This window comes from Prionailurus bengalensis, chromosome A2 (genome assembly GCF_016509475.1).
Source record: "Prionailurus bengalensis isolate Pbe53 chromosome A2, Fcat_Pben_1.1_paternal_pri, whole genome shotgun sequence".
In the NCBI taxonomy this organism is placed as follows: domain Eukaryota; kingdom Metazoa; phylum Chordata; class Mammalia; order Carnivora; family Felidae; genus Prionailurus; species Prionailurus bengalensis.
In genome coordinates, this window is record NC_057348.1 from 152,870,186 (window position 1) to 152,897,671 (window position 27,486).

The following is a 27,486-nucleotide window of genomic DNA, read 5'->3' on the forward strand; positions in this document are numbered from 1 at the left end:
CTGGCCTTGTCACCAAAGACAACATTTTAAGGGATGACAGAATGACAAGCTAGAAGGCACTGTTGCCTTGTATGATTGCGAAACAGAGCTGTGGATCCACACTGGGATGTGTTATGTAAAAGAAAAATAAAGTTGATATGGTTTGAGCCACTGGAATTCTCAAACCAGCTTAGCCCATAACTTGATTAATATGGGTTTAAATGTCTGTCAATATATTTTTTAAGCATAAATTTTGTTATAATGGAATCATAAGCAATCATTAAAAGTGATTTCATAAATCTATAGGTATCTACATGTATTGTTGGGCGTTTTAGTCTTCTTGAGTTGCTGTAACAAAATGCCACAGACTGGAGGGTTTAAACAGCAGAAATTTACTTCCCATATTTCAAAAGGTAGGAAGTCCAAGGTCAAGGCTGTAGCCAATTTAGTTTCTGGTGAAAGCTCTCTTCCTGGCTTACAGATGGCCATCTTTCTACATCTTCACATGGCCTTTCCCTGGTGCATGTGCTTTAGGAGAGAGAAGAGTGAGGGGATTTGAGGGCTAGGGGGAGAACGAGTGTATTCTCATCTCTTTCCCTACTCCTATAATGACACCAATCCTATCAGACTAGGTCTCTACTCTTATGACCTCATTTAATCTTAATTAACTCCTAAAGACCCTATCCTCAAATACAGTTACATATAGGATTGGGGTTTCAACATGTGAATTTGAAGGAGGACACAATTCAGTTCCCAGCATTAATTTTTAAAAAGTACTAAAATTGTGCTATTGTGATTCTAGCTATGTCAAATCATATATGTGTGGGTGTTTACATATAGAACATGTTTACATAGATTCTGAAAACATGCTCCCCAGTAGCAATAAACTCTGTACATGGAGTTCAGGGAGGCTATGTCAGGCGTCTTTGGGCTAAATTAAGAACAAGTTACAGAACAGAAGAGCAGGCATAGCTAAAAGTAGTGCTTGATATATATCACCATCATGAAAACAAACAGAAGCTATGTAACAAATGAATATTTGTTTCATGTAGCATAAATGTTGGGGGGGGGAACCCCGAAAGAATGACACTTGTCAAAAGCACAAATGTGTACAAGGAATTCTACTATCAAGTGAAATATCTCTTGGAAAGTAGAAACGGCTTCTGCTCTGGCTGTGTTTTATGTTGAGTTGGGACTGGATAAATTTTTACAAGTCTCAAAATAAACCATGTCACCATTTTCAGAGTCCTTCCAAAGTTCCACTTTGGTTCATCTACTCGTTTCTCACTTACCTCCTTCATCACAGAGTGTCATGAAACTCCTCCTTCTCCTTCTAGCTCCTAGCTACTCCACCTTTTCTTCTCCTGTTATGTTATCTGCAAGCGTTATTCCTTTTTCCTTTTCTTCCATTTGTGTGCTTTCACTTGTTCCCTTATTATCTTCACTGTTCTCATCCTCTTTTTTTTCTTCTTCTTCTTAGTCTCCTGATGGACTTACTCTTGATCCTCAGGTTTTCCATTGCTTCTGCTTTCTCTCCTCTGTACCTCCTCTCATAATAAAGCCCAATAAAAGTGCTTCCACAGCACTGAGGGGCTTCTCTCTGCCTTTGGATATTCCCAGAACAGTCTGCACAGGTATTGCTCCCAATACTTAAGTTGACTTGGCTCCAACCCTCCATAAAAATCGTTGTGCATAAAGCCTCATGAGTCAATATTCAGTTTACAACTCTCTTCATTATTCCCGTCCTTCAGACAAGACAATAAATACGCCCCTTCTCCCGTCACTCTCCAGCCCTTTCGTGACTTCTTTCCCTCCACACTTCATCTTCTAAAAACAATGTTTACCTAGAAGAAAAGAATGACTGTATAGGGGAGGTGATGAGGGAAAAGGGAAATCACTGCAATGATCTCTCCTGGACTTTTCAGCAAATGGCTCACAAGAAGCAAAAAAGATAGATAGATAGATAGATAGATAGAAGATAGATAATTGGGGAAATGAGCTGTAATTGAAGCAAATACTTAGAATGAAGCAAAGGATTAAAGGAACAAAGCAGGAGGAAGCAAGCTTTAGATTTTTTGCTTCCTTGCAGTTTGTGCGGTATTAAAGGAATACGGAAGAGATGCTCCTTAGCCTCAAGGAATTACAAGTAGAATTACTAGTAGGAAAAATGGCATGCCTTTTGTATTGGCTATCCCCAAGACCACCCTCAGTTTCAATGATTTTCCAGAAGGATTCATAAGATTCAGAAAAAGCTTCTATATCCCAGTTACAATTCATTACGGCAAAAGGATACAGATTAAAATCAGTAAAGGAAAAAGGCACGTAGGCAAAACCCAGGAGAAACCAGGAGAGAGCTTCCAGTTCTTGGCTAGTGGAGTCCCACCAACACGCTTATTCCTCTAGCAACAATGAGTAACAACATGTGCAAAGTGTTGCCAGTGCGGGAAATTCACCCAAGCCTCCCCAGGATCCAATTAGGGGTCAGTCACAGAGCAAGGAGTAAGTCCTCAGGTAACTGACCTTAGCTACACAGTCTCCTGCCTTCCAGAGGACAGACTGACACTGTGGCACAGAGCCTCAGGTATACAAAAAACTGTGTGAGCCATAAGTCATAAACTATCTTGGGTGTGAGGCCAAAGCCTCAGGCATATAGCAATCCTCTTATCAGGTAGGGCAAAGATTCAGAGGTCATCTCCCAATAGCGAGTTAAAGACCGATGCTTTGTCTGGACCGTGCAGGGTTTGAATAACCCATGTTCACTGAGTTAATCCTTTACCGTACCCCAAGTAGTATATACACTTTTTTTTTTTTTTTAAATAACTTAACTTTTCATCTTCCTGAGGGCAGACAACTTAATCTAGTTATATTCTCAGTTATTTTAGGTTCTGTTTCCATTTTGGTTTTGGTCATCATTTGGGGTTTTAAAACCATCAATACAATATTCACTCTCATTTCTATCTAGGGCCAGTTTGAAGATCCAAGGATAGGGCCATGGCATATGTGAGAGAGATACTGGGTCCCGGGACATCGCTTCATGATGGAGTACACAGAATGTACCTTGCTTCCATCGGTTCTTGACTGTGGGCATATCTGAGGAAGCCACTGAGATAACAAGACAGTCTTTGGCCCCTGCACACTGCATGCTCCTTGCTCTAACAATGAGGTTGAAAGTTACCCAAATCTCTCAGCTACTTCTGAAGGTATGAATTTTTTCCTTATCTTTTCTCTAAAGATATAGAAGATTGCATTAAAGGGGTTATCTCACACGTTCCTTGCGTAGACATGTATTATAATTTCTAAGAGCTCTAAACAAAAATGGTTTCGTTACACTTTCCTGGAAGATCTAGAATTTCCACCCATCACTACCACATGAGAGGTGGCCCTGAGAAATACTCACTAGCATCGGATGCTCTTGCTGTCCTTGCAGACTGCCTTCTATTCCAGCATAGACAAATATTACCCCCTCTCTCAGAGGGATGTAGAGGTGATGTTGGTACAGTTAGACAATGGCAAGCCATCCAATTAGGGTGAAGCATAGAATGGATGTGGGAAGGCAGTAGGATCAGGCAGGGAGATCAGATGGGGATGAAAATCTGGAGAGCCTTGGATGAATTCGGGAGTCGTAGACATTATAGAATAAGAGAGGGAGATACATGAGAGCTATAATTAAGGACGAATCAGCTATCATAGTATGAATCTCTGTGAACTATTTTTGCAACACACTTGAGACAACAGTATCTAGATAAGAAAATCGCATGATCAAAAAAACCCTAAAACAATAAATTTGCTTTCTGGAATTTAATAAAACCAGAAGCCATATATATTTGAACAAAGTAAAACATATGATTGTTTTAAGTATATGAGACTAGGAAGCCTAAGAATATGGAAGATAATTATCTGTAGAACTGATTATCCATGATGATTTGAGAAACTAAACTAGTGGATTGTTATCAAATTGCATGGAATTCTCCAAAAACAAGCCTCCAGGATATACTTTTTCTTTCCTTCACTACCATCATCCAAGGGAATAAAAGGCGCTTGTCTTTAGTCTGCTTGAGTCCCGTTTACCATCTCTATAATGAATTATTAGCATATGAAGTCATTAATTTATAATTTGCTTTACTAGTTTATGAAGATCTTCAGGGTGCAGCTACCAAAAGATGGAGTACAGAATGAGTACGGGGGAAAGAGTGACGAACTCCACATGGAGTCATTTAGGGGGACACTAGGTAAGCCTGAACTTTGAGGGAAAAGCATTCTACAACAAAGGGAACAGAATGTGCAAAGCAGGAGGTATGAAAATTGCTAGAGCATAAAGTATGAGAGCGCAGGGAGCTTTAATCACAATCACCAGATGCTTTTAAAATTGAATATGGGGATGAGCCCAAGAACCAGCTTTTAAAGTACGCTTGCCAGGTGATTCTGATGCAAACTAAGGTTTAAGAAACTACCACTATACAAAACAAATAGTGAGCTCTTGAAAGCCATTAAGGAGGAGCACTTCACTCTTGGAGGCCTATCGTGATTGGATTCACGATCTGTTTGGAAAACAGGCTGGTAGGAGGGGAATAACTTGGGAAAGGTAAGGGAGGGCCAGGACGCCTAGAGCCTGCCCTCTCTCGCTGCCATTTGTTCTTCCAGGATCATTTCGGTTTAAAAAAAAATTTTTTTTTAACGTTTATTTATTTTGAGACAGAGAAAGACAGAGCGTGAATAGGGGAGGCGCAGAGAGAGAGGGAGATGCAGAATATGAAACAGGTTCCAGGCTGTGGGCTGTCAGCACAGAGCCCGACGCGGGGCACGAACCCACGGACCGCGAGATCATGACCTGAGCCCAAGTTGGACGCGTAACCGACTCAGCCACCCAGGCGCCCCAGGATCATTTCAGTTTTAACAAGGCCTTTTCTGACCCCATCCCACTTTCCTCAAAGGTCCAACACTACTCCATTTACACTTCCATACAATCTTTTCACATGTGTGTGCAGAAGTTTTGTTTTCCTCACTCCATTTCTATACTTCCAGTTCCTTAAAAGCTTGGTCATTTTTTTATTATGTCCCACGCCCAACATGGGGCTTTGAACTCACAACCCTGAAGTCAAGAGCCGCATGCTCTATGCATTGAGCCAGCCAGGTGCCCGGAAGCTTGGCTATATTTTGAGGGAACACGTGTGTACCTTCTGACGTAAGCCTGTGTTTTTGGGGGTCAGAATGAAAAAAATATTGAAGACGTTATTTGGACGTCTGTACGGAGATTTATTTTTTGAGTTGGTGCCAACCGTATACAATGAAGACATTTTCAGACCATCTTTATATATTAAGTCCTTGAAGAACCATTTTTATTCATTTGAAAAGCAAATCACTTACTTTAAAAATTGATTTCACCTTTCATCGTTTCACTGGCGAAATCATTAAAAAAATTTCTGACTTGCAAGAGAACCTCCCCCCCAACCCCCTTATTCTTCAGGCTCCATCATTCATCATAGAGAAGAGTAAATTCAGGTGGCAAATCCATGCTGCCTCCACATATCTTTTTTACACAACATTTCTGCTTTTGTAAAATTCTTACCTTGTTAGCTCTTCACAATCTGTACTTCGTCATCCTTTGACCCTCCCACCATATTTACTCCTCCCACAGGACCCCCGTCTTCAGCAGTAAAACGAGAGTTTTCTCCGTAGCAGTTACTTAATTAACGGCGTTGAGTACACACGGTGGAGCTCCGCCCCATAGGAGGAGCTATCACAGGCGGACCGAATTAGTCGGTCTGTCTTTCACAAACGATCCCTTAATCTTTTCAGGGGAGCGAAACACACACAAAGGCCCAATCAGAAGCCGCGGCTCTAGGAGCTCGGGGGGCGGGGCTGGACAAGCGCCCTCCCACCTCCCAGCCTCCCGCCGAGGCCGTCGGAGCCTCGCGGGCTTGGGCAGGCCCCGCCCCCCGGCCAGGCGCTGCGGCTATTGGGCGGCGCCTTCCTCGTTGTCGCCTCAGTTGCTGGGAGAGGGAGGGCGGGGGCGGGGCCTGAGATGGGCCAGGGGCCCAGAGAGAAAGGCGGGGAGACGAGGGCGGGCTGGGCGGTTTCGACGAGCGCCGCGGCGGTTGGCGAAGCGGACGGGGCGCAGCCTTCCCGGTGCGAGGAACGGTTCCCGCTGACAGATCCCCTTCTTCCGGCCGCGCCACCCGGGAGGCGGATCCCCGGGGCCTGAGGAGCCTTTCTCGGCCCGGCCCGCTCTCCCTCCCTCTCCCGCGGGTCACCCGAACGGCCTGTGAAGAGGAGGAGGAGGAGGTCGTCGGGGGCGGCGGCCGGCGGAGACCGCGCTCCCCCTTCCCCGGCGGCGGCGGCGGCGGGGGCAGGACAATGGAGGTGGCTGTGGAGAAGGCGGCGACGGCGGCCGCGGCGGCTTCGGCGGCGGCCGCCGGGGGGCCCTCGGCGGCGCCAAGCGGGGAGAATGAGGCCGAGAGTCGGCAGGGCCCCGACTCGGAGCGCGGAGGCGAGGCGGCCCGGCTCAACCTGTTGGACACTTGCGCCGTGTGCCACCAGAACATCCAGAGCCGGGCGCCCAAGCTGCTGCCCTGCCTGCACTCCTTCTGCCAGCGCTGCCTACCCGCGCCCCAGCGCTACCTCATGCTGCCCGCGCCCATGCTGGGCTCGGCCGAGACCCCGCCGCCCGTCCCCGCCCCCGGCTCGCCGGTCAGCGGCTCCTCGCCGTTCGCCACCCAAGGTGAGAGCCGGCCGTGGACGCCGCGGAGCCTGGGGAGGGGCTCCGGGAGGCGAGCGCCCTTGTGCGGCGCGACCCGCTGTCATGTCGCCGCCGCCCGGGGTGCGCGGCGGGGGAGGGGCGAGGAGGAGGGTCTGTGTTGGCGGCGGTGACATGGAGGGCCCGCGCGCTCTGCGGCGTGCCGCGCGCCCCGCGAGCAACTTCCACGGGCGCTGAGGACTTGGCGGCGCCGCCGCTGCTCCTCCTGCTGCTCAGCATTCTCCTCCAGGGTTGGGTGGCCCGTGCGACCCGCACTTTTGAAAACCTCCGTTGGAGTCGGCTGTAGCGTGTATCTCGGATTCTTTGCCGACTGCATCTAGTTAACTGCTACCCTCTGCCTCCCCGGAGCTTTGTCCGGGTCCATATGATCCTAATCATCTCGTATATGCCCACGTTATTTGAGCTGGAGGGGGGAAGGGAGGGATGAAGATGAAGTGATGGGGACTTTCTCCGGTGATTGATTACAGATCGGATGCCGTCTATTTTCTATCTTGCATGTTTCAGGCTCTTTGCCTTAACGAGTCCCCGATTTTCTACCTTCAGCTAGGGACAAAGGAACCCAAAGAGACGGTATTTTGTTGTCTTTCTCATTCGAAGATTTTATTTTGAGACGGTAAAGGGTAAGGAGAAATAGAACAGTGATTTGGGGGTGCAGAATTGTCTCGTATTTTGTAGAGAGCAGCTGGAAATGTTGAAGTTACTGTTCTCTTTGTGGTGTTTGTTACTGTATAATGAGACTTTTGACAGGTAGTTCCTATTGCTAGCGTTAACAGGTTTGAAACATTTAAAGTTAGTTAAAGTAAGCATAGTAATCATTTCTAGTGGAATGCTTGAGGATTTTAAATTTTAATATTGCAAATATTGGAGCATCTTCTTTTTAAAAATAGAAAGTAACTGGAAAAGGGGAGTCATTCCTTTTTAATATATACTTCCTTTTTAGAGGCTCTAGTTGATTTAATTTGAGACAAATTGGTGATTAAGTAATTGAGCCGGTCAAGGGGTATATGAAATTGATGCCATAAATAGATTGTAGTGTTAGACTTCTCATTTGAGTATATGTTAGGAACAGTATCCAGTTGAGGGAGACAATTTTCCACGGGTCTCTAAGTTTCTGCAGGTCTTGCCAGGAAGGTACTGGCTGCCCTTTGTTTCTGTTTTTTAAAAGATCTTCCAAGGAACAGCCTTGGAAGATAGAGATAGTGTCTTCCATCAGAGCAAAGAGCAGGCATGCGTATGGTCCAGTATAATAAATGTCTACTGGGGTAAAAGGCAGGCGTGCTTATTGCCTGTGATAAAAGACTGGTGTTCTCTAAGCTTAGGTTTCCTCTTGTGTAACACAACCCATTGCCTGTGCAGGTGTCAGCTGGCCATTTTCGCCTTGCCTGGTGGGAACTGGGGTTCTGGGAACCAGTGCAAAAGTGTTGGTGCTTTGCTTTATGTTATTGTAACTAACAAACTGCCCCTTATCTCTCACCCCTGAGTCTTTGTGTCTTCAATCCTGGTAAGCTAGCTTGCAAAAGTCTGAGATCTTTCACACTTGTTTTCTCTGATGTGGCTCACCTGTTGGAAATTTAGTACAGGTGAAACTTAAGTCTTAGTTTTTAGATACATTTTATCGTTTCTTTTATTTATATTTTAAGCGGTTAAACAGGCTAGTAGTCAGGATCTGAATTTTGCATAATTCTAGAATTAAGATTTATCATGTGCCCGGCAGTGACATTTAGGTCAGAATGAATGAGAACATGGATAAGACAAGCTCTGAAAGTCAACTCTGAGACAAATTTGCAATTCCAGATTTCTTAAAATGTTCTTTTTAATTCTAACCTCTAAATATATTTTATCTTGGTGTTTGTAAGCAATAGTTCAAGAAAGCATTTAAGATTGGAAGGTAATGTTTCTGTTTTTATACCAAGAAAGAAAAAGTCTCTATCAAATGACACTTTTAAATACACTCTAAAAAAAGAGGGTTATCTTCAGTAAATTAAAAATACTATCTATCCTGAATCTTAATGACTTATGTTCTCCCTTTCTTTCTCATTGCAAACTTATTCTAATACTAGCTGAAGTAAAACTTTAGCCAGTACGTTTCATAACTAAATAAATAGGGTTCATTTGATCATCTCTGTTCTTCATTCTCCTAATGAACGTGTCGGTACAGTCTTGAGGGTCAAACTAATACCTACAGGAGCTAAGCCAGGTATCTGGGTAGAATAATAGGGAATGGTGGAGAGTGAAAGAGAAGGCGAACAAACTCAGCCTCAGCAGATGGTCATGTAAGAGAGGGCAGGGCCAGTATTGAAGGACATTTATGTATATATTTTAATGAGAAGTCTGAAGCCTGGATTTTTGTGTAACCTTTCGCTAGTATTAGATATTGGCAAGTGAATAAAATATATATTGCACACAAGCCCATTGTGTAGGCCAAATAAAACAAGTTTTGTTGAGGCCACAATTATGTTGCAGTTGAACTCTTCCCTTTTAGATTTAGATAGTGGTTTTCAAATTTTAGCTCTACTAGAATCGCTGAGTAAAATTTTATTTTTTACTTTTTTAAATAAAATTTTAAATGTTTTGTTTATTTTTGAGAGAATGCAAGTGGGGAAGGGGCAGAAAGAGGGGTGGAGGATCTGAAGCGCCAGCAGCATCTAGCCTTAATGTGTGGCTTGAACTCACGAACCACAGAAGGTCAACCCACTGAGCCACCCAGGCGCCCCTCACTGGTTAAAAATTTACATTAAAAATTTAGATTTCTAGGCCCATCCCCCCAGAGTGCCCAATTTGGCATAGTTTTAGAATTCTAGAGTATAATATTAAACCCTAGTGCTTCTTTAGCTCAAGCAGTGTTATATTCTGAAATAAAATTGATCATAAGAGGATTCTTAAGGAAATTAAGACTAAAGTTCAAGGTATAGAGTTTCAACATTATCAGACCTAATTTTTCTATTAAATACTTTTTGATGCTCCCCGTTATCCTAAACGAGATTCATGGAAAATAAATCCTAAGATATTTTTTATGAAAAAGAAATAAAGCTAATTTATAACAACAAAAAGTATTATAATTTATAAATGTTCAGACACAATTAAACTAGCTACCAAGCCGCCGTTGAGAACATGGGTCAAAACTGTCCTTTTGTAAGGCTGCCAGTTGGAAGGAATGAGGATGAGTGGCCACATGCTAAAGTTGGATGACTACCTCAGGTGTGACTGTCATTTTCTTAGTGTGCAGTTATATCCAGGAAAGAGGGAAGAGCTTAGAAAACAGTTTTTCTTTAGGTACATTACAGGTACATGAAGTCAGAAGACAAACTAATCCTGGAGAGATGTTACAACATGGTGTAATATTTTGTGGTGGTGATGTAGTCAGCAAGCATAGCAAACTCTATTTTTACAAGAATAGTGAGCATACTTTTGAAAGGGATCACATTATTTGACCAAGGAGAGTAAAATAAAAGAATCCATCAGTTTTCCTAGACTTCTTTTCTAATAGGTGGTCTAAGAGATACATAACTGTCAATTCTGGGATCTGATTTCTTTGGGTTCTTGGTGAGAGAAGTATAAATCACCTTGTGAGTACAAGATACAATGACAAAGAATTAATAGTATTTAACACTGATCCATATTGTCCACCAGTTTTATTATACAATATTATATTCAATATTCACCTATTAATGGAAATTATACTATTGGTTTCAATTTGGGGCTATTATGAATAAAATTGTTATAAATATCTGTAGACAAGTCTTTATGTGGATATGTTTTCATTTCCTTGGGTAAATACTTATAATTGGAATTTCTTGTTTGCATCATAAACGTATATTTACACTGGTTGTACTGTTTTGCATTCCCTCCAGCAACGTATAAGAGTTCCAGTTGGTTCACATCGTTGCCAATTTGAGTGTTGTTAGTCTTTAATTTTAGTCATTTTAGTATGTGCGAAGGGTTGTCTCATGGTTTTAATTTTCATTTCCCCAATGAATAATGATGAGCATCTTTCCTATGCTTATTGATTATTACAACTTTTTGGTAAAATTTCAGTTTGTCTTTTGCAGATTTTTAAAATTAGGTAATTGGATATATTATTGAAAAGTATATATTCTTTTTTTAATGTTTATTTTTTCCTGGAGGGGAGTGTGGGGGGAGGTTGAGGTGATGGACAGAGAGGAGGGGAGAGATGTTCTCAAGCAGGCTCTATGCTCAGCACTGAGCCCAATGCAAGGCTTGATCTCATGACCCTGAGATCATGACCTGAGCCAAAATCAAGTCAAACACTTAACTGACTGAGCCACTCAGGTGCCCCAGAAAACTATTCTTTATATATATTCTGTATCCTGGTCCTTTGTTAAATATGTGTATTGCACATATTTTCTTTCACGCCTATAGCTTGCCTGTTCATTTTCTTAATGGTATTTTTTGAAGAGCTGAAGTTTGAAATTTTGATTTAAGTATGATTTATCAATTTTTTTCTTTTATGATTAGTGATTTTTGTGTTCTAATACTTCTCTGCCTACCCTAAATATACTAAGATTTTATACCGTCTTTTGGTAGTTTTAGTTTTTATATTTAGAGCTATAATCTATTTTGAGCAATTTTTGTATGAGGTAAGGGTTGAGGTTCATGTTTTCAACCATATGTTAAAGCACCATTTACTGAAAAGAGTCCTTTTCCCATTATGTCACTTGGGCATTTTTGTAAAAAATCAGTTGAACATAGTATGGTTCTATTTATATATTCTTTTCTGTTCTATTGATCTATCCATTCGGTACTAACAGTGTTTTTTTTTTTTTTACTGTAGCTTTAAATTTTTTTTTTTAATGTTTATTTTTGAGACAGAGAGAGACAGATCGTGAGCAGGGGAGGGGCAGAGAGAGAGGGAGACAAAGAATCTGAAGCAGTCTCCAGGCTCCAAGCCATCAGCACAGAACCTGATGAGGCCTGAACTCACAATCCATGAGATCGTGACCTGAACTGAAGTCGAACGCTTAACCGACTGAGCCACTCAGGCGCCCCGATTATTACTGTAGCTTTCAAAGCAAATTTGGAATTGGGCAGTTTTGTTCCTTTTCAAAATTGTTTGGCTCTTTGAAGTCATTTGCATTTCTTCATAAATTTTAGAGGCAGCTTGTTAATTTCTACATAAAGCCTGCTATGATTTTGATTAGAATTGCATTAAGTCCAGATACTACTTTGGGGAGAATGATCTAACAATATTGACAGTTCCTATCTATAAACATGTTTTATCTCCCATTTATTTAGATCTTTAGTTTCTCTGAGTACTATTTTCTCATAGTAGGCTTGCACAATATTTGTGAAGTTTATTCCAAAAAATTTTATGGTAATGTTGTTTAATGATCATGGTGTTTTTGAAAATATCATTTCTAGGGGTGCCTGGGTGGGTCAGTCGGTTAAGCTCAGGTCATGATTTCATGGCATATGGGTTTGAGCCCCGAGTCAGGCTCTTTGTGCACAGAGCCCACTTCAGATCCTCTGTCTCCCTCTCTCTCTACTCCTCAGCTGCTCACATTCTCTGTCCTCTCTCAAAAAATAAACATTAAAAAAAATTTTTTTTTAATATTATTTCTAATGGTTGCTAGTCTAAATATAATTGACTTTTGTATATTGATTGTATCCCATTATCTAGCTAACTTCAATTAAATCTAGTAGTTTCTTTATAAATTCCTTAAGATTTCCTGTGTAGACTGCCTTTGTTTACAGGTAGATAGTTTTACTTCTTTCTTTCCATTCCTAATAATTGGTCATTTTCTTCCCTTATTGCAATATTGAATAGATGTTTAATTTCACTATTAAATGAGAGATAACATCCTTGCTTTATTCCTGATCTTAGGAGGATAACATTAGTTGTTCACAATTAATATGTTAGATCTATTACCTTTTTACAGATACTCGTTATCAAAATTCAGAAGATTCCTTCTGTTCCTAGAGTGCTGAGGGTTTTAATCATGAGTGGATGATGAATTTTGTCAATTGAATTTTCTGTATCTATTAAAATGATAGTGTGGGTTTTCTTTTTTCTGTTAATGTGGTGAATTATGTTGATTTTCAGATGTTAAACATATCTTGTATGGTTGGGATATGCACTGCTTGGTCATGATGTATTATCGTTTTGGTGTACTTCTGGATTTGGTTTGCTAATATTTTAAGGACATTTTTATGTTGATGAGGAAGCTTTCTTGTATCTTTATCTGATTTGGGTATCAAGGTAATACTGACGTCAATGTATAAAGTGTTCCATCTCCTTTTCTGAAAGAGGTTTTGTAAAATTAGTATTTAAATATTTGACAGAATTCATTGAATCCATATGGGCTTGGAGTTTTCTTCATGAGAAGGTTTTTGACTAGGAATTCAGTGTCTTTAATTGATACAGGGCTATTCAGACTTTATATTTCTTCATGAATCCATTTTGGTAAATTGAAGAAAATTTTCTGTTTCATCTAATTGCTACATTTTTGGCATATATTTGGTCACAGTATTCCCTTATCATTTTAATGTTTTCAGAGGCTGAGTGCTGTCCCCTATTTTGCTTCTATTAGTAATATTTACTCTTTTTCTTGCTTGCTAGTCACTAAGGGCTTATCACCTAACTTTTGGCTTTAATTTTATTTCTTGTTTGTCTCTGCTTTAAAGGTATTATTTTCTATGTGTTAGCCACCTCAAACAAAGTTTGCATTGTGTTTTTATTAACATTCTATTAAAATATTTTAAAATTTCTCTTGTGGGGGCGCCTGGGTGGCTCAGTTGGTTGAGCGTCCGACTTCAGCTCAGGTCATGATGTCGCGGTTTGTGAGTTTGAGCCCGGCGTGGGGCTCTGTGCTGACAGCTTAGAGCCTGGAGCCTGTTTAAGATTCTGTGGGTCTCTCTGCCTTCCGCTGCTTGCACTGTGTCTCTCTCAAAATAAACATTAAAAACATTTTTTTAAATTTCTCTTGTGATTTCTTCTGTGACTGATGGGTTGCTTAGAAATGTATTAATTTGGGGCTCCTGGGTGGCTCAGTTGGTTAAGCGTCCGACCTAGGCCCAGGTCATGATCTCTTGGTTCTTTGGTTTGGGTTCGGTTTGGGTCCTACATGTCAGGACCTGACAGGTCAGAGATTGGACCCTGCTTGGGATTTTGTGTCTCCCTCTCTCTCTGCCCCTCCCCTACTTGCGCTCTGTCTCCTTCTCTCAAAAATGAATGTGTTAAAAAAAAAAAAAAGAAAAATGTGTTAATTTAAAGGTAAATGGGATTTTCTGGGTAGCTTATTCCATTATAGTAAAAAAAAAAAATTCTCTGTTAAGACTTAAATCTTTTGAAGTTATTGAGACCTTTTATGTCCTAACGTATTCTCTGTCTTGGTGAATGTTCCACGCGTATTTGAAAAGAACTTAAATTCTATCTACAGTTGTTGGGTGTAGTGTTCAGTAAATGTCAGTTAGGTCAAGTTGGTTGATAGTGTTGTAAAAATCTATATTTGTATTGGGTGTGGTTTTTTTGTTGTTGTCTACTTGATCATCAGTTATGGAGAGAAGAATGTTAAAATCTCATAATTGTTGATTTATCTTTTTATTCTTTTAATCCTGGTTAGTTTTTGCTACAGGTATTTTGAATCTTTATCTTACTGATGAATTGCTTGCCCTTTTTTAACACTGAAATGTTATCTCACACTACTTTTTGGTGAAGTTTGCATTGTCTTATATTAATACAGTTGCACCAGTTTTTTTTTTTTAATCTCTATTTGCGTAGTATATTTTCCCATTCTTTTACTTTTAACCTTTATATTTAAATTATGTCTCTTGTAGATAGTATATAGCTGTGTCTTTTTTTTTTTTCTTAATCCAACCTGTAAATTTTTGCTTTTAATTTGACCATTTACATTTTAAGTAATTATTAGTATGGCTGAGTTAAGACTACTTTTTAAAAATTGGTTTTCTCTTTGATCTTGTTGGGTCTCTAGTATCTTTGCTTTTCTCAATCCCTTAGCAACTACTCTCTGGTAAGTTTCCCAAAGTCTTGTTGTGCACATGCCTGGTAGCCTTCAGCCAAGGACTTGGGAGAAACCCTACAGAGACTCCTGGCATCCTTACTTTTTGCAGCTCTCTTCCTCCAGTGTTTAATTTGTTCCACAGCCCCACATTCTCCTCTGGCTCTTAGCTGTGTTCTACTTAGACTCTAGCTCCCTGCACTGTGGTTGGTAAAGAGTCCCCAGGCAGAGAATCAAGACATTTTCGAGGCTCACCTCCTGAATTTCCTTTTTTTCAGGGATCACAGTCTTTACTTGCTTATTGTCTAATGCCTGAAGACAAGTTGCTTCCTATATTCTTCCCAGTTACATACATTTTTTCCTAGCAGGCAAACTTGTCTTGGTATTGGTTACTCTGTCCTGGTGGAAAGTGGATGTCAAAATACCGTTTTTTAGGTTTTTTTTATGTTTATTTTTGAGAGAGAGTGTGAATAGGGGAGGGACAGAGAGAAAGGGGGACAGAGGATCAAAGTGGGCTCTGTGCTGACTGCAGAGAGCCCAATGCCGGACTCGAACTCAGGAACCTTGAGATCATAACTTGAGCTGAAGTGGGATGCTTAACGACTGAACCACCCAGGTGGCCCAAAATACCATTAGAATAAATGTTTATTTTTGAGAGAACGTGTACATGTGCAAGTGGTGGAGGGGCAAAGAGAGGGAGAGAGAAAATCCCAAGCAGGGTCCATGCTTAGCCCAGAGCCCAATGCCAGGCTCAGTCTCATGACTGTGAGATTATGACCTGAACCAAAATCAAGAGCAGGATGCTTAACTGACTGAGCCATCCAGGTACCCCAAATTACCATTTTTAAATTGCATTGCACCTTTTAAATAAACCTAGATGTGAGTAATTTGCTAACTTTGGTTCTTACATCTCTAGATTTTTTTGTCTTTTTAATTTTTCTTAGGGATCTCACCAAATTAAGTTATCAACCTAGTTGCACAAGTCTTGCATTTCTCCCTGTAACCTTGACCCCTTTCTCAAATTGACTCCTGCATTTGCAAGTACATTCTAGACCAGTAGTCTCTAAAATGGTATGTGTGTCACATTATGAGGTAACATATAATTTATTGAGTTGAGGGAAAACATTAGAACTTCTATGCATAAATTAACCTTTAAAGTACTTGATAAGTAGATTGTCATGGTCACATGAATAAGCCTGTTAAATGGCTACATTTCACATAAAGTATACAAAGTATCCTGAGGGAAGGAATCAGGGCTGCTGCAGGCCAATAGGTATCTTTGCATTAATTAGAAATAAGAGCTCTCTTAAATTGAGAAGTCCCTTGTGCTGTGCAGTCTATGAACTGTACACAGCTACCCTGGAACTGATAGGATTTCTATACTGCAGACCCTGTTGTGTCCCCTCATTCTACCCCTAGTGCACATACACAAATTATACAATTTACATGTTTTGGGATAACTTGGTTTATGGATTATAACCTTTGTTTTGAACCAAAATGACTGTCAAAAATTGAAGATCATGGTAGGCCATTATCAGGACCCTGACATAAAATCCTGTAATCTCAGTTACTAGGAAAGTCCCATATGGAGGCCACTCATAAAAACCCCTCAGTTTCAGCAGCCTGGAGAAATTCCCAAGTTGTAGCATGTAGGGCACATGTGCAATAGCCATAAAAAGTGATCCCCAGTGCCAATATTAATAGCCTTGAGTGTTACATTTTTTTTTTTAATTTTTTTTCAACGTTTATTTATTTTTGGGACAGAGAGAGACAGAGCATGAACGGGGGAGGGGTAGAGAGAGAGGGAGACACAGAATCGGAAACAGGTTCCAGGCTCCGAGCCATCAGCCCAGAGCCCGACGCGGGGCTCGAACTCCCGGACCGCGAGATCGTGACCTGGCTGAAGTCGAACGCTTAACCGACTGCGCCACCCAGGCGCCCCGAGTGTTACATTTTAAGTCTGTAATCAAGGTTGGATGCTGATAGCTTGGCTCTTCCCCAGTTAAGGAAAATACAGAAGGTTCCTCAGGGCTTCTCACCTTTGATGACTTCTTTAGTGTTACATAGAGGGATAGATACTTGTCATTTCCTGGCACCTGAATATGCAGTCAGTCAGTGGTGGATTAGCTGGCCAGGAGATCTGTATTTTGTAGAAAGCTGTAATTGTTGCTGTTCCATTTTGTTTTCCATTTTACCAGGTGTATGGAGTTGATGGATTTGTGATTTTCCACCAGCCCTAAATTATTTGAATCTTTGAAGTCTCATTTTTAGCTCTGATGAAAAATAATATTAATTTGTAAGTATAACAGCATTATAGTGACAGAGCTGATACTTTATAGGACCTTAATTAGTCTTACTGTGAGATGAACATAAGTAATTTTCTAACCATATCTAACAATTAGACCTAAAAGTTTCAAAGTTACCAAGAAGACTCTTTGAAATGGATGGACATCCTCTATATTAACGATGAACTATGCCTTAAGTGTATATCACATCTTGGACAATGAGAGGATAATAGCTTCATAGCTATCATGATTAGCAAGACATTTAAAAATATTTGACCCTGATTTTATTCTTTATTATTTTTTTTTAATTTTTTTTTTCAACGTTTATTTATTTTTGGGACAGAGAGAGACAGAGCATGAACCGGGGAGGGGCAGAGAGAGAGGGAGACACAGAATCGGAAACAGGCTCCAGGCTCTGAGCCATCAGCCCAGAGCCTGACGCGGGGCTCGAACTCACGGACCGCGAGATCGAGACCTGGCTGAAGTCGGATGCTTAACCGACTGCGCCACCCAGGTGCCCCGTGATTTTATTCTTTAAAAATTTTTTCTGAGGGGGTGGCGGGCACCTGGGTGGCTTAGTTGGTTAAGCTTACGACTTTGGCTCAGGTCATTATCTCGCAGTATGTGGGTCTGGAGTCTATCTCCCTCTCTCTCTGCCCCTCCCCTGCTCGTGCACATGTACACTTTCTCTCTCTAAAATAAATAAACATTAAAAAACTTTTTTTTTTTTTTTTTTTTTTTAATGTTTTGGGCACCTGGGTGGCTCAGTCAGTTAAGCATTCAACTCTTGATTTCAGCTCAGGTCATGATCTCAGGGTTTGTGGATTTGAGCCCTGAGTCAGGCTGTGCACTGACAGCATGGAGCCTGCTTGGGATTCTCTGTCTCCCTCTCTGTCTGCCTCTCCCCCACTCATGTATTTGTGCTCTCTCTTTCACTTTCAGAAACAAATAAGTAAAATTGTGCATTTAAAAATTGTTTTATGTTCATGTGATTTATTGTGTACAAGATCTACTAGTGCTATACTATATGTACATAATATATGTAGGGTTCATGTTCAAATATTTGTTTAAAACAACATGTGAATATAACTATCAGCCGAATTGCCTCAGTATTTTTCCATGTTTATCTCTTCTTTCAAAATGGTTTTCAAATCTCTTCTAAGTTGTAAAAATACACTGTTCCTCAAAGAAATTTGTTCTGATTTCTTCTAATATACATAGTCCATAGGTACTCTTGTCATGATACAATAAATTTAAAAGAAAAATGTCATGTATAGTAATTAGGATTCATAACTACCAGAAGGTCTTTATTTTACCTTGATTGTGAATGAATACTCTTTCTGGGCTCTATTGGCTGTCTATATTAAGCATTAAGGATAACCAGGAAGAGAACCTATAGCACATGAGATTCCTAGTGTCTGTCTCTTTGTACTGGTGCATGTTGATTTATGTTTCTTCCAGTCTTCATCATTCTTCTATACTTGTGTGTCATGTGCCTTAACTTGCTTTTACTAATCTTCTCAGCTCACTTTCCCACCCATCTTTTGGTATTAAGGTTTCCTCCCACTTCTCTGACCCATCCTTTTTCGTCTCCTGTTGTCCTTCCTTTGCTCTTTTCCCTTCTCCTCTGGAGGTGAAAGTGAGGAGATCACCTAGGACAAGGCTTCAGGAAGTCAGGTATGTAATGGCTACTAGATAAGGATGGAAATATACAAAGGAGACTGAGAAAGAGGTAGGAGAAAACCAGAAATATGTAGTGTCATGGAAGCCAAGGAAAGAAAGAATTAACAAAGCAGTGGTGTTTCATAGTGTCATATTTCTGCAAGATCAGGTAAGAGAGGCCAAAACATTTTTAGCGTTAGAAACATGGCAATCGTGCAAAAGCATATTTTGGTGAAGTAGAAGGGGAAACCATATTGGGGTGGGTTATACAGTGGATAGGAAGTAAAGAGCTATAGATGGAAAGTTTAGACAACTCTGTAGAGAAGTTTAAAGGGATAAGGCAATACTTGGGGAGAAAAAAATGGAGTTAAGGGTTTCTTGTTGATTGCTTTTTTTTGTAAACAGGAAAGGCTTTAAGCATGTTTATATGAAAGTGGAAGAATTCAATCAAGTGAGCTATTGGATGTACCAAAGAGATTTCTAAGTGAGTGTGTGAGGGTTTTGACAAGGCAGGATAGGATTAATCCAAGGCATAGGTGGAGAGATTGATGACTTTGGATAGAAGGAGAGATGTTTTGTTATGAACAGGAGAGAAGGCAGGAATAAATAGAAGGTTTGTCTGTGTGTCCTCAGAGAGGATTGAATTTTCCAGTAAAACGTAGGATTGCAGATCATGTTGAGGTCCACTTGCTGCTAGACATCATATGCATTTATAGTGGTACCTGTCTGCCTTCTTAGAAAGCCACCCAGCATTTCTCTGAAGAAGAGAGTATCTCAGTTTAGTGCTACTCAAAGTGTGTACCACAAATCATTAATAGGGTCTGAAATGAGACACAGTTTGCCACTGGAAAGTGCAAGGGAGCTGGGACAGCCTGGTTCCTGAGATTCTTGGAAATATTCAGTGAAAGAACAGAGCCCCACACTGAGAAGAAACTGCTGCATATAAACACAAGTTGACCAGGGTAGGAATTTGGGGGCAAAGAAGAGAAAAGCCTCAGATACATGTGGGAGGGGGCATTCGAGAAGGCAAATCTCAAAGTATTAGGGAAGTGTTTACACTAAGGTACCATTTGTTTATGAATCCTACCTAGGAAACTTTATAAGAAAACACATGCTACTGTAAATTGGTCTATAGAAAGTACTATAGTTTTATATGATTGAAAGGTAGTATAAGAAAAAAAGATGACAGAAGTCCTCTGAATTAACAGATCTAAAGAAGTGAAGATAGCAGTATACCTTGGTCTTAAAGCAGAGAGATAATGAAACCTACTTCCATAAAATGAGCTGGGAAAATAAAACTATGTTATGAAAAAAACAATATAAATTAGATTTAGAAAAGTTTAGAAATGAGCTCCTATTCTGTAGGAGGTCATGAAAAGAAAAATTGACAGAATGAGGAATGAATTAGAAAGATTTCAGAAATGAAGATGAACCAGAAAATTCTTGAATGACTAAACACTCCAGAAAGTACCATAAAAGAAATAAATGATTTTACAAATCAAGTAAAGATATCATAAGAAATTCATAAAGTGAAAGATTTTACATACATATGCACATAAATATATGAACGTTAATAATAGTACCTGAAGACTACTTGAACAAAGAAACAAAACAAAAACAAAATATTGTTAAAACAAAGATGAACGTTTGTATTGAAAAGGTTCACCAAGTGCCTAGGAAAATGGAGACAACAGCCATCAATTGAAACTTGTTGTAGGGCTCTGAAAGAAAAAATAATACTTTGGGCATCTACACAAAAAGAGTGCATCACTTACAATGGAAAGAATGTCAGGTTATCATTGGACTTGACTCCAGAAGAACCTGGAGTAAAGATTTCTAAGGTTTTCACAGAAAAAAAATTGAATTGAGACACATATCCAGCCAACTGATGTTTCACCATAAAGCCCACATGTGAGAACTTAGCATTAAGCCCTATGAGCCCTTCCTAAGGATGCTGAATTTTGTTGCATTTTCCTTATTTCTCGCTTTGGTATACTTAGGGTTATTTTTTAATTTTATTTATTTTTAACTTATATGGGAGTAAGTTGTAGACATGACCCTTGAGCTCCAAACGTGTCTATGTGTCTCTGAAGTATAGTCTCTTTAAGTGTTTTTAGTTTTACTGAGATAAGATTAACATACAGTAAGCTGCACAAATTTAAAATCTACAAGTTGATGAGTTTTGATGATATATGCAAGGATAATCTCGTATAACCACAGTATAATTACCAGATTCAGGAAATTTGACATTAATACAACAACATTATCTGATAATCTATATTAAATTTTGTCAGTTATAATAATGTCCTTCACAACAGCTTTTTTTTTTTTTTTTTTCATTTGGTGGTGGGAGAAATCCAGGACACAGATTGCCAGTATGTACCATAGAGTAAGAAGATTTGTGAACAAGTTCCGGAGGGTGAATTTCCAACAAATCCCATTGATGCAGCACCAAAGTGAGCGATGGCTGTATCTTTTCTCACAATCTGTCCTAGCCTTAGAGGTAGTGGCTATTATATGTCATATATTTATTATATCTGCTCTAATTATTATATTTTTAGCCTTGTCTCAACTTCTTTTAAAAATTTTTTTATTAAAAAACTTTTTTAAATTGTATGTTTATTTTTGAGAGAGAGAGAAAGTGCGGGAGGGGCAGAGAGAGAGGGAAAGACAGAATCTGAAGCAGGCTCCAGGCTCTGAGCTGTCAGCACACAGCCTGATGCGGGGCTCAAACCCACGAACTGTGAGATCATGACCTGAGCTCACGTCCGATGCTTAGCTGACTGAACCACCCAGGTGCCCTAGCATTGTCTCAACTTCTTACTATCCAGTCGTGTTATCCCAGTTCCTTGGTGTCGTTAGTAATTACTTATGTCAAAGTTCTTTTTTTTCAAACTTAATGTTTGATTTCTCTCTCCCTACTGTATCCAGCCTAATGCGTCATTTTGGCTAAAGTGATAGGTTCTTCAGTGCTTTACATTAGGAAACCATTCTGTCTCATTATTATTCGTGTTTGGCTTAGGTCACTACTTTAAACGGCCAGATTTCTCCACTTTACAAATATCTTTTTCCCCCTTTGTAATTAATAAGTAACCTCCTGTGAGATACTTTGGGGTCAGTGTGAGTGTTCTGTTTCTAAAAAACCATAGATGAGCATCCACGAATGATTTCTTGCCTTCATCAGTTACTACTGTGATGTTGCAGAATGGTGATTTTTCTCTCATCCTCTGCTTACTAGTTGGTATTCTGTATGGATGAGATTTTCCTTTTCCATTTACTCATCACTGTGGCTTGTGAAATTTTTTAAGTTAATACGCTATACACCTTTCCTTTCATTATTTATTTTGATAACCAAACTGTTTGAATTTGGGCAGTAGAAACCCCTTTAAGTTGAAATCTTACCCTTTGGCATGCCCCTATTGGTTTTTGAGCACGTCTTACGTTCTGGCAGACCAAAGAGTTTCTCGCTTCATCCTGTACTTTTTCTATACCAGCGTGGTTGTTTCTCTGAGGAGCTCCTTGTATCAGGAAAACTTTATCTAACATAAATGTTTTACCCTTGAAGTTTCATAGTTTTAAGTTTTACATTTACATCTTTGGTCCATTTTGAGTTCATGTTTATATGTGATATAAGGTATGGATCCAAGTTCGTTTTACATGTGGATATTATTCCACCACTGCTGTTGAAAAGCAATCTTTTACTGTGCTGTCATGGTCAAGTATCCGTTATTCATGCATGTCTTGGTTTATTTTTGGGCGCACTGTTCCATCAATCAATTTTATTTTACATCAATACCATGCTGTTGAGTCTTTAATGTCAAGAAATCTTTTGGCCGGAAAACAATAGGCAAGATGTTCTGCAGGAAATTGTTTTTATTTTTTAAATTACATTTTTGAGGGGTGCCTGGATGGCTTACTTAAGCATCTGACTCTTCATTTTGGTTCAGATCATGATCTCATGGTCATGAGATTTCATGAGATCAAATCCTGAGGAGTACACTGGGCATGAAGCCTACTTAGAATTCTCTCTCTCCCTCTCCCACCACCCATGTTGCTCACATGCGACATGTTATCTCTCAAAAAAATAAACTTTTTTTAATTCCAGTACAGTTTACATACTGTTATGTTAGTTTCAGGTGTACAATATCGTAAGTGATTCAACATTTCTATACGTTACTCATTGTTGATCATGATAAGTATACTCTTTAATCCCCATCTCCTGTTTTACCCATCCCTCAGTAACCTCCCTTCTGGTAACCATGAGTTGATCTCTATAGTTAAGAGTCTGTTTTTTGGTTTGTCTCTTTTTTTCTTGTTTTATTTTTTAAATTTCACATGAGTGACATCATATGGTATTTGTCTTTGACTGCTTTCACTTAGCATTATACTCTCCAGATTCATCCATGTTGTTGCACCTGGCAAGAATTCATTCTTTTTTATGGCTAAGTAATAGTCCTGTGTGTGTGTGTGTGTGTGTGTGTGTGTGCGCGCGCGCGCGCGCATGTGTGCTACCTCTTTATTCATTCATCTGTCGATGGATACCTGGGCTACTTCCATAATTTGGCTATTGTAAATAATGCTGCAATAAACATAGGGTTGCATGTATCTTTTCAAGTCAGTGTTTTTGTATTCTTTGGGTAAATATCCAGTAGAATTACTAGATCATAGGGTAATTTGATTTTTAAATTTTCCAGGAAACTCCATACTGTGTTCTACAGTGGCTGCCCCAGGTTGCATTCCCACCAACAGAGCACGAGTGTTCCTTTTTCTTGACAACACTTGTGTTTTTTATTTTAGCTATTCTGACATATATGAGGTGATATCTCATTGTGGGTTTGATTTGCATTTTTCTAATGATAAGTGATGTTGAACATCTTCACATGTCTGTTGGCTGTATGTAGGTCTTCTTTGGAGAAATGTCTGTTCATGTTGTGTGCCTGTTTTTAAACTGATTATTTGGTTTTTAGGCATTGAGTTTTATAAGTTCTTTATTTTGGATACTAACCCTATATTAGATATGTCATTTACAAATATCTTATCCCATTCCATAGGTTGCCTTTCAGTTTTGTTGATTGTTCCCTTTGCTGTGCAGAAGCTTTTTATTTTGATCTAGTTCTAATAGTTTATTTTTGCTTTTGTTTCCCTTAACCTCAGGAAACATATCTAGAAAAGTGCTGCCTAGGTCAGCAAAATTCTTGCCTGTGCCCTCTTCTAGGATTTTTATGGTTTCAGGTCTCTCATTTAAGTCTTAAATTCATTTTGAGTTTATTTTTGTGTATGGTATAACAAAGTGGGCCAGATTCATTCTTTTGCAAGTAACTATCTACTTTTCCCAGCACCATTTGTTGGAAAGACTGTCTTTTTCTATTGGATATTCATTCCTGTTTTGTTGAAGATTAATTGGCCATACAGATGTGGGTTTATTTCTGGCTGTTTTCTTCTGTTCCATGGATCTATGTGTCTGTTTTTGTGCCAGGACCATACTGTTTTGATGACTACAGCTTTGTAATATAACTTGCAGTCTGGAATTGTGATACCTCCAGTTATTACTTTTTAAGGATTGCTTTGGCTGTTGAGGGTCTTTTCTGGTTCCATACAAATTTTTTAATTGTTCTAGTTCTGTGAAAAATGCTCATTTTTTTTTTTTAATTTTTTTAGGGATTGCATTAAGTCTCTAGATTGCTTTTGATAGTATGGGTATTTACCAGTATGTATTCTTCCAATCCATGAGCATAGAATGTCTTCCCATTTCTTTGTGTCATAATCAGTTTCTTTCATCAGTGTTTTATAGTTTTCAGAGTACTGGTCTTTCACCTCATTGGTTAAGTTTATTCCTAGGTATTGCTTTTGGTGCAGTTGTAAATGGGATTGTTTTCTTAATTTCACTTCTGCTTCATTATTAGTGTGTAGAAATGCAACAAATTTCTCTACATTAGATTTTGTATCCTGTAACTGCATTGATTTCATTTCTCAGTTCTAGTAGTTTTTTTGGTGGATTCTTACAGGTTTTCTCAATATAGTATCAGGTCATCTGCAAATAGTGAAAGTTTGACTTCTTCCTCACCAACTTGCATTCCTTTTTGTTGTCTGATTGCTGAGGCTAGAACTTCCAGTACTCTGTTAAATAACAGTGGTGAGAGTGGACATCCCTGTCTTGTTCCTCATTATAGAGGAAAAGTTTTTCCCCATTGAGGCTGATAATAGTTTTTCCTATATGGCTTTTATTATGTTGAGGTATATTCCCTCTAGACTTAGTTTGTTGAGGGTTTTTATCATGAATGGATATTGTACTTTGTCAAATGCTTTTTTTGCATCTATTAAAATGATTATATGGTTTTTATCCTTTCTCCTAGTGATGTGATGTATCATGTTGACTGAGTTGCAAATATTGAATCGTCCTTGCATCTAGGAATAAATCTCAATTGAGGTGAATGATTTTCAAGTATTGTTGGACTCTGCTAATATTTTGTTGAGGATTTTTGCATTTATGTCCATCATAGATACTGCCCTGTAGTTCTCTTTTTTTGTGTAGTGTCTTTATCTGGTTTTACTATCAGGATAATGCTGTCTTTATAGAATAATTTCAAAGTTTTCCATCCTCTTCTGTTTTTTGGAATAGTTGGAGAAGAATATGTACTAACTCTTTAAATGATGGGCAGAAATCACCTGCAAAGCCATCTGGTCCTGGACTTTGGTTTGTTGGGAGGTTTTTGATCACTGATAAACTTTTTTGGTACTTATCAGTTTGTTCAAGTATTCTATTTCTTTCTGTTTCACTTTTGGTAATTTATGTTTCTAGGAATTGATCCATTTCTTTCAGGTTGTCCAGTTTGTTGGCATATAAGTTTTCATAATATTCTCATAATTGTTTGCATTTCTGTGCTATTGGTTGTTACTTCTTTCATTTGTGATATTATTTATTTGGGTCATTTCTCTTCTTTTTCATAAGTCTGGCTAGAGGTTGATCAATTTTTTCAGAGAACCAGCTCTTGGCATCATTGATCTGTTCTATTGTTTTTTTAGTTTTTGTTATTTCTGCTTTAATCTTTATTATACCCTTCCTTCTGCTGACCATAGGCTTCATTTGTTGTTCTTGTTCTAGTCCCTTTAGATGTAAGGTTAGGTTGTTTGAGATTTTTCTTGGTTCTTAAGGTATCACCTGTATTGCTGTATACTTCCCTTTTAGGACCACTTTTGCTGCATCCTAAAGATTTTGGACCATTGTGTGTTTTCATTTTCGTTCATTTCCATGTATTTTTTTTTTCTTTGATTTCCTGGTAGACCCATTCATTGTTTAGTAGCATGTTGTTTAACATCCATGTATTTGTGGTCTTTGCGGATTTTTTTCTTGTGGTTGACTTCCAGTTTGATAGTATTGTGGCCAGAAAAGGTGCATGGTATGACTTCAGTCTTGTGTATTTCTTGAGGCCTGTTTTCTGACCTAAGATGTGATCTGTTCTGGAGAATGTCCCATGTGCACCTGGGAAAAAAATGTGTAGTCTGCTGTTGGGTTCTGCTGTTTAGGATAGAATGTTCTAAATATATCTGTGTAGTCCATCTGACCCAGTGTGTCATTAAACGCCACTGCTTCCTTATTTGTTTTCTGTTTAGACGATGTGTCCATTGATGTAGGCGGGGTGTTAAAATGCCCTACTCTTGTTGTATTATGATTATCAGTGAATTCTTTGATGTTTGTTATTAGTTTTATATATTTGGGTGTCCCATGTTGGGTGCATAAATATTTGTTACACCGTCTTGTTGGATTGTTCCCTTTATTATTATATAGTGCCCTTCTTTGTCTCTTGTTAGAGTCTTTGTTTTAAAGTCTGGTTTGTCCAATATAAGTATTGCTACTCTGGCTTTCTTCTGACACTCATTTCCATGATAAATGTTTCCCCATCCCCTCACTTTCAATCTGCAGGTGTCTTTAGGTCTAAAATGAGCCTCTTATAGGTAGTATGTAGATGGGTCTTTTTTTTTTTTTTTTTTAATCCACTCTGTCACCCTGTGTGTTTTGATTGGAGTGTTTAGTCCACTGACATTCAATGTAATTATTGATAAATATGAATTTATAGTGTCATTTTATTACTCGTTCTGTAGTTGTTTCTGGAGATTTTCTCTGAGCCTTTCTTGTCTCTTTTGTGTTTTGCTAATTTTCTTTAGTGATGTATTTGACATCCTCCACCCCACCCCCCAAAAGAACACGAGTGGGGGAGGGGCAGAAGGAGAGGGAGAGACAGAATATTAAACAGGAGAAAGAGAGAATCTTAAGCCAACAGAGCCCCATACAGGGCTCAATCTCAAAACTGTGAGATTATTACCTGAACCAAAATCAAGAGTCAGTTGCTTAACCTACTGAACCACCCAAGCACCTATTTGTCATTTTTTTTCTCTTTATTCTTCTCATGTTTATTAATGGATTTTGATATATGGTTGCCATTAGGTTTGTATATAACCTCTTCTGCAGATTGCATTCTCTAATTTATGTTGATGGTCCTTCAAATTTGAGCCCATTCTTTTCTCCTCTCCCCCTGATGATTTAGGTATATGTTACTATATTTTATGCCCTTTTTTTGGTGTGAGTTCCTTGACTGATTTTTACAGAGATATTCATTGTTCCTGCTTTTGTGTTTCCTGCTTTCATACTGTCACTTTTGGTCTTTTCCTTTCCACTCACAGAGTCCTCTTTAATATTTCTTGCAGGGCTGCTTTCGTGGTCACAAACTCTTAGTTTTTGTTTGTCTGACAAATGCTTTATCTCTCCTTCTCTTCTGAATGATAGCCTTGCTGGATAGAACGTTCTTGGCTGCAGAATTTTCCCATTCAGCAC

At 39.3% G+C, this 27,486-nt stretch overlaps 1 protein-coding gene across 2 annotated transcripts in view; it reads left to right on the top strand.

The window, feature by feature from the left end:
• The first annotated feature begins 6,029 nt into the window (after positions 1 to 6,029).
• Positions 6,030 to 27,486, top strand: part of TRIM24 (tripartite motif containing 24) — a 123,819-nt gene continuing 102,362 nt past the window's right edge. Inside the window, exon 1 of one of the 2 annotated variants that reach the window (XM_043589675.1) lies at positions 6,030 to 6,697. In XM_043589675.1, coding sequence (XP_043445610.1) covers positions 6,334 to 6,697 — 364 coding nt within the window. In that variant the 5' untranslated portion in view covers positions 6,030 to 6,333. The remainder of the gene's footprint in view (positions 6,698 to 27,486) is intronic. The other variant, XM_043589674.1, reaches the window with a different exon arrangement.